Genomic DNA, 5,405 nt, shown 5'->3' on the forward strand with positions numbered 1-5,405 from the left:
TTTTGTGTGTTTTCTGTGTTTATATTTCTGCAATATTTTATGTGTTCCATTGCTCCGTAATATATAATTTTCTAACATTTTGGTTTCTTCTTGATTCTTCCACCACGTCCAGTATGTCTTGGCTCAAGAAATCCCATCTTGCTTGATAGAATTCCGCTGTGAATTCGTCAGGACTAGGGGCTTTATTCTTTTTCATTCCTTTTGCTACCTCTTCTACTTCTTCCAAGGTGGCTGCCCTCATCAGAGCTAGGTTTTGGTCTCTAGTAACCCTACTTGGGATCTCTTTACAGATTCTTTCAGTAGCTTCTCCATGATCTACATTGGGTTCCGTGAGGAGATCTTTGAAATGATCCAGCAAGACTTGTTCTATTTCCTCATGCTGTGTAACTCGTGTCCCTGCTTCATGTTTTATAGAAAAGATTCTATTTCTCTGCCTTCTCTAGATCATGGCTTGGTGGAAGAACTTTGTATTCCTCTCCCCTTCTCTTAACCAATTTACTCTGGATTTCTGCCTCCACAAGATCTCTTCTTGTTTCCGCCTTTCTTCCATTTGTCCTATCAAGATCCTTTCCTCTCTGGCTAGGTCATCACTTCTACCTGCCGTAATGATTTCTTGTTGGATTTGCTTCATCTTCTGTTCTAGAAGCTGCTGATCTTTGAGTATGTGTCTGAATTCCTCTTTATTCCATTTCTTGATGTTTCCTTTTAGTTCTTTTAGTTTCAGCTGAAATGTCTACATTCTGTTTCTTCCTTTCTGTCGACTTTGCTTCCACCATTCTTCTACTTTCTTCATGAAAATTTTATCCCTAAGCCAGAAGGCTTCGAACCTAAAGGGTTTTCTCTTGGGACTGGCTTTAATATCAAGTTCTGCTTTGATCGGCCAGTGGTCTGATCCCATTCCAGGAAGAATCGTTGCTTCAATGAAGATATCCCAATTTATAATATGTTCTAACATTAAGAATCTATCTAGTCTGGAAGCAATTTGGTGTCTACCTCCCCTTCTGTTATTCCATGTATAGATCTCATTTGTTGTCTGTATGTCTACTAGCCTTTGATCGGCTATCCAATCTCCGAAGGCGTCCATGTCTACCTCTGTTCTTCTGAGTCCACCTTTTTTTTCCTTTATTGATTTTATCATATTGAAATCTCCTCCCACTATCCAAGGAGAGGTTGGATGCAAGGACCGCATAACTGCCAGGTTCTGAAGGAAAACCCTGCGATCACTCTGTATATGGGGTCCATATACATTGGATAAGAGGATCCATTCTTGAGAACCTATAATTCTAAATCTTCCTGTGAGGATGCGAGGTATACTGATCCAGTCTTCAAATTGGACTTCCTCTGGGTTCCAGAGGATTGCTACTCCTCCTGCACTGCCTGCCGCATCTTGACCAATGATCTCGTAATGCGGCTTGAAATTGCTCATCACTTCTTTTAGTTTGCTTTCTCATAATTTTGTTTCTTGGCTTAGCATTATATTTGGTTTATCTCTTTTGATTCTCTCTTTCAGATATCTTTGTTTTCTCTTACTGTTCAACCCTCTGATATTCCAGGTTGTGATGATCATTTCAAGAGTTTGAGGGGTTGTTGGAAAACCTCCGACAATGGCACAACTCTTCCTGAATTCACCAACATGTCTCCCACCATTTGGATTGTCTCACTCATGGGTCTCCTTCCTCTTTTCCTTCCTCCCTTCCCTATGGTTCCTGTTTCTGTGTTTTTATTTCCTTGTGTTCCAAGTTGCTCTAGTTGCTTTGCTAACATTGTCTCTCGTTTTTCTTTGTATTTTTAGAACATATCTTTATAAAGTTGTTTCTGGTCTTCTGGTATGAACTGTTCATTCAGATGCTTACATTCCTGTAAAAGTTTCCTCATGACCTGTTCCTCTTCTCCTTCTTGTTCCTATTGAGGATCTATTCCCATTTGAATCTGTGCTTGAACCCGGTCTCCCCTCTCCTTCTCTTTTTCCAATTCCACACTATTTGGCTCTTTCTTTTCCTTTTTTATTTTCTTTCTGGGTCTCCCTTATTTCATCTTTTCCTTCTTCACTTTTTTCTTCCACTTCTAATTCACGAAGAACCTCAAATTGGTTCTGGATTTTTTGAGTGCTTTCTTGGTGAGAGGGGTTTAGTTTGGTTTTTCCTTTTTAGGGTCGTCTTCTTCTCAGTACTTCTATGAACCCTCCCTTGTTTCCTTTGTGAGTCCTCCTCTCCTGTTCCATACTTCCCTTTCCATCTCCCTGATCTGTTGGTGTATCAACTTCATTCATCGGGCAATATTTGAACAAATGGCCATACTCATGGCATCGTCTACATCTGAAAGGAATGTGTTCGTAATCAACTGGCTGTTGCCAGACCTCGTCATGATATTCTATTTCAACATGATCCGGCAGTGGTTTTGTGATATTCATGTAGACACAAATTCTGGCATATGATGTATATCTACCTCTCTTGGTGGTTTCTGCTACCTTCACAAAGGTCCCGATTGAGTTCCCAATTCCTTCTAAAATCTCTGGATCCCAGAACTCTATCGGGAGCCCAAATAGTCTGACCCAGACTGGTGTTGCTAGAATTTTTTCTTTTTTCAGATTATAGCATTCTTCCCATTGCCTCATGAAGAGCCCTGCGTTGTTGAAGAAGTATGGACCCTCTTCAAAGATCCTCTCCTTATCCTCCAAGTTTGCAAATATTACTGTGAAAAAACCTTTTGCCCCTAATTTAAGATCTATATGTCCTTTGGGCTTCCACCTCTGTTGTATCCACTTCATCAGATCTTTCTCAGACGGCCATGTTCCTACAAACTTGCAGATGAGTGCATGGTCTTTCATATACCCCCTGTACTCCTCCAATTTATTATTTGGGACAACAAACCTGGGTTTTTTTGTTGCTCGCGGTAGAAATTTGTTCCTCGTCCTTGCTTGTCATACCACTCCCATTACCAACGCGTCCTTGCTGCGATTCCCAGATTCGTCGTTTGCTCCATTTCAGCTTGATTCTCTTGCGGTAATCGCCTTGTAGGAGGGGATCTCTCCCCCCTCCCCCCGTTCGCATCACTCATTTTCCTCCCAGACTATCCTGTTCTCGGATCCTTCTTCCCTTAGTTAATCTTTCGTTGTATTGGTCTGTGATTCAGCAGGTGGATACGAGATCCCCTGCACCCTGACCAGGAGCAGGTCTGCTCGAGGTCATCTGATCCCAAACCCTAACCCTAATCTCCCATCGCCTTTTTGAGTCTTTTTCCCTTTTCCAACAATGTCGTGATTATATTTATAGGAAAAATAATTATTAATATTAAAATAATGTAATAATTTAATTAAATCAAATATTAATGGAAAGAGATCTATTTAAACAAAATTAAAATTACAAAAATATAAATATTTTATTATGAAAAGTGTAAGGAGCTGAAGAATTTCTGAGTGTGTTGTTGCAATTGCAATCTACGTAGTGTTAGGAGGGGGTTTTGGTACCCTTCTTTCAACGCGGTTGTGTTGGAAAAGGGAAGGAGTCATAGGCTTCTTTCTTCACAAAGGTCACCAATAATAATGTTTTTAAGAAGCCTACTTCTACTCGCCCATGAGAGGGAGGGCAGGAAAGGGTGTAGATCAACAACCAATTAACAACTCTGCAAATCCCAATGAGAAGATCTCAGCTCAGTCACAGACAACAAAATCATGCAAACCAAAAACCAAGAAAATACCAACCCTCGAAATTGAAGACCCTGAAATAGTAGTTTACAGAGAATATATGCAGGAGCATGCATTCATTTGAAAGTTCATGGGCTTCTAGCCCGCATAGAAGGCACTTAATTGGTAGATACAAAAGAAAATGGTCTTCTAAGGGAGGTATCAAGATCTAGCTTGGCTCTAAGGGCTTATTTACAGTGATATTTGATTTGTTAGAAGAAAGACTACATCTTTCAAGGTAGAACTTACTTCTTCAAGCCGGCTAGACTATACATGCGATATTGGAAAGAAAACTTCACCTCGGAGAAGGAGGACTTTGTAAGAGTGTCAGTTTATATTCAACTCTATTCTTTGCCAACATACTAATGGGCACCCTCTATCCTTAAAGGAATAGGAGATAGGTTGGTAGAATACATTAAAACATCGGAGGGAACTCGATCAGGGCACTATGTCTCCTACGCCTGAATCTGCATTTACATGGTTGTCTCAAGGGCTCTCCCTGTAGCAATAAAGCTTGTCTTTCGCGACGATATTTAGGTGTAGAACATAGGCTATGAGCACATTCCTTTATGGCGTCATAAATTCCATGAGCATGGATATATTTTTTTCGATTTCCCATAGAATACCCCACCACTAGCCAATCCTCAGTTTCTGCAAAAGGTAGACAACCAAGGCTTTACCAAGGTAACCTTCAGAAACAAGAAGAATAGGAAAGCTCAACGCAAGCAAGCATCATCAAGCCAATTCAACAAGAAAAATTTTGATATATTAGGAGAAGACCAAGAGGAACAAGGAAAATAAAACAATGAAAAAGACAACAACACCAGCACGCATGAATCCTCTCCATCCTCCTCCCACGATAAAGATCCAACCTTCACAGAAATCCCCGACCCAATTGGGCAATAAAAAAATGACATAGAAATGCAGCATGAAAGAAACAATGGTATAATAGAGGAAGAGGCCATTGAAGAATTCCTATGGCATATGGACCTCAATCAAATAGTTGAATTATGGGAGAAGAAAGGAATGGCAACCATACCTAGGAGTACCTTAAGAATATGGACGAAGCTTATCTCTATCAAGAAGAACTGAAGCAAGTTACGACTAAAAGGAATTATAGGGATCTCAACTATATTAGCATCAAATCCAACATCCCAGCAGATTATTACAACCCCAAGGGAGCAGGAAGGAAGCGAGGCCGAAAATCGATTAGTTAAATCCCGCAGGAGCTCGGGGAGAGATTGATAAATGAAGGCAAGGTAAGAGCTCTAGTCCTAACCCAAAAAGTTTCTCAATGAAGTTGATTTCATGGAACATATGAGGTATGAATTTACTTGTGAAAAGAAGAATCCTAAAACATAGGATCATATCAAGCAAACCGGAAATTGTTTTCCTTTAAGAAACGAAAATAGGTTTAGAAGTGATTCCCTCCCTTCATAATCAATGTTGGAAGGGCTATGATAGTATTGCCAATGCTGCCATAGGCACAACCGGAGGGAAAATAATCCTATGGAATGAAACACTGATGGATCTCAAAACATCCATCTTAGCTCCCAACATTCTAAACACTATCTTTCAACTTATAGGAACGACAAATAATTTATGTGTCACCAATGTTTATGGTTCCCACCGCGTTAATGAAAATATCAACATGATGGAAACCCTAAATAAAGTACATGAGGCCCTCCTAAGCAACCACAAAATTATTGGAGGAGACTTCAAC

At 40.1% G+C, this 5,405-nt stretch overlaps 2 protein-coding genes across 2 annotated transcripts; both read right to left on the minus strand.

Annotated features, from left to right (window-relative positions):
* Positions 1 to 733: 733 nt before the first annotated feature.
* Positions 734 to 1,426, minus strand: LOC149176322 (uncharacterized). Its single transcript, XM_089421435.1, has one exon. It carries the CDS (start codon positions 1,424 to 1,426, stop codon positions 734 to 736), a length of 693 nt encoding a protein of 230 aa, XP_089277561.1.
* A 720-nt stretch (positions 1,427 to 2,146) lies between these two features.
* Positions 2,147 to 2,827, minus strand: LOC149176323 (uncharacterized). Its single transcript, XM_089421436.1, has one exon. It carries the CDS (start codon positions 2,825 to 2,827, stop codon positions 2,147 to 2,149), a length of 681 nt encoding a protein of 226 aa, XP_089277562.1.
* Between the last annotated feature and the right edge of the window lie 2,578 nt (positions 2,828 to 5,405).

Source organism: Pinus tabuliformis, chromosome 4_1, assembly GCF_031772625.1.
Source record: "Pinus tabuliformis cultivar Carrire ecotype Pingquan chromosome 4_1, CPIR1, whole genome shotgun sequence".
NCBI classification, from domain to species: domain Eukaryota; kingdom Viridiplantae; phylum Streptophyta; class Pinopsida; order Pinales; family Pinaceae; genus Pinus; species Pinus tabuliformis.

Excerpts from the sequence above, each read along its gene's own strand:
- LOC149176322 (XM_089421435.1), bottom strand. The coding sequence starts at position 1,426 with ATGAGCAATTTCAAGCCGCATTACGAGATCATTGGTCAAGATGCGGCA.
- LOC149176323 (XM_089421436.1), bottom strand. The coding sequence starts at position 2,827 with ATGAAAGACCATGCACTCATCTGCAAGTTTGTAGGAACATGGCCGTCT.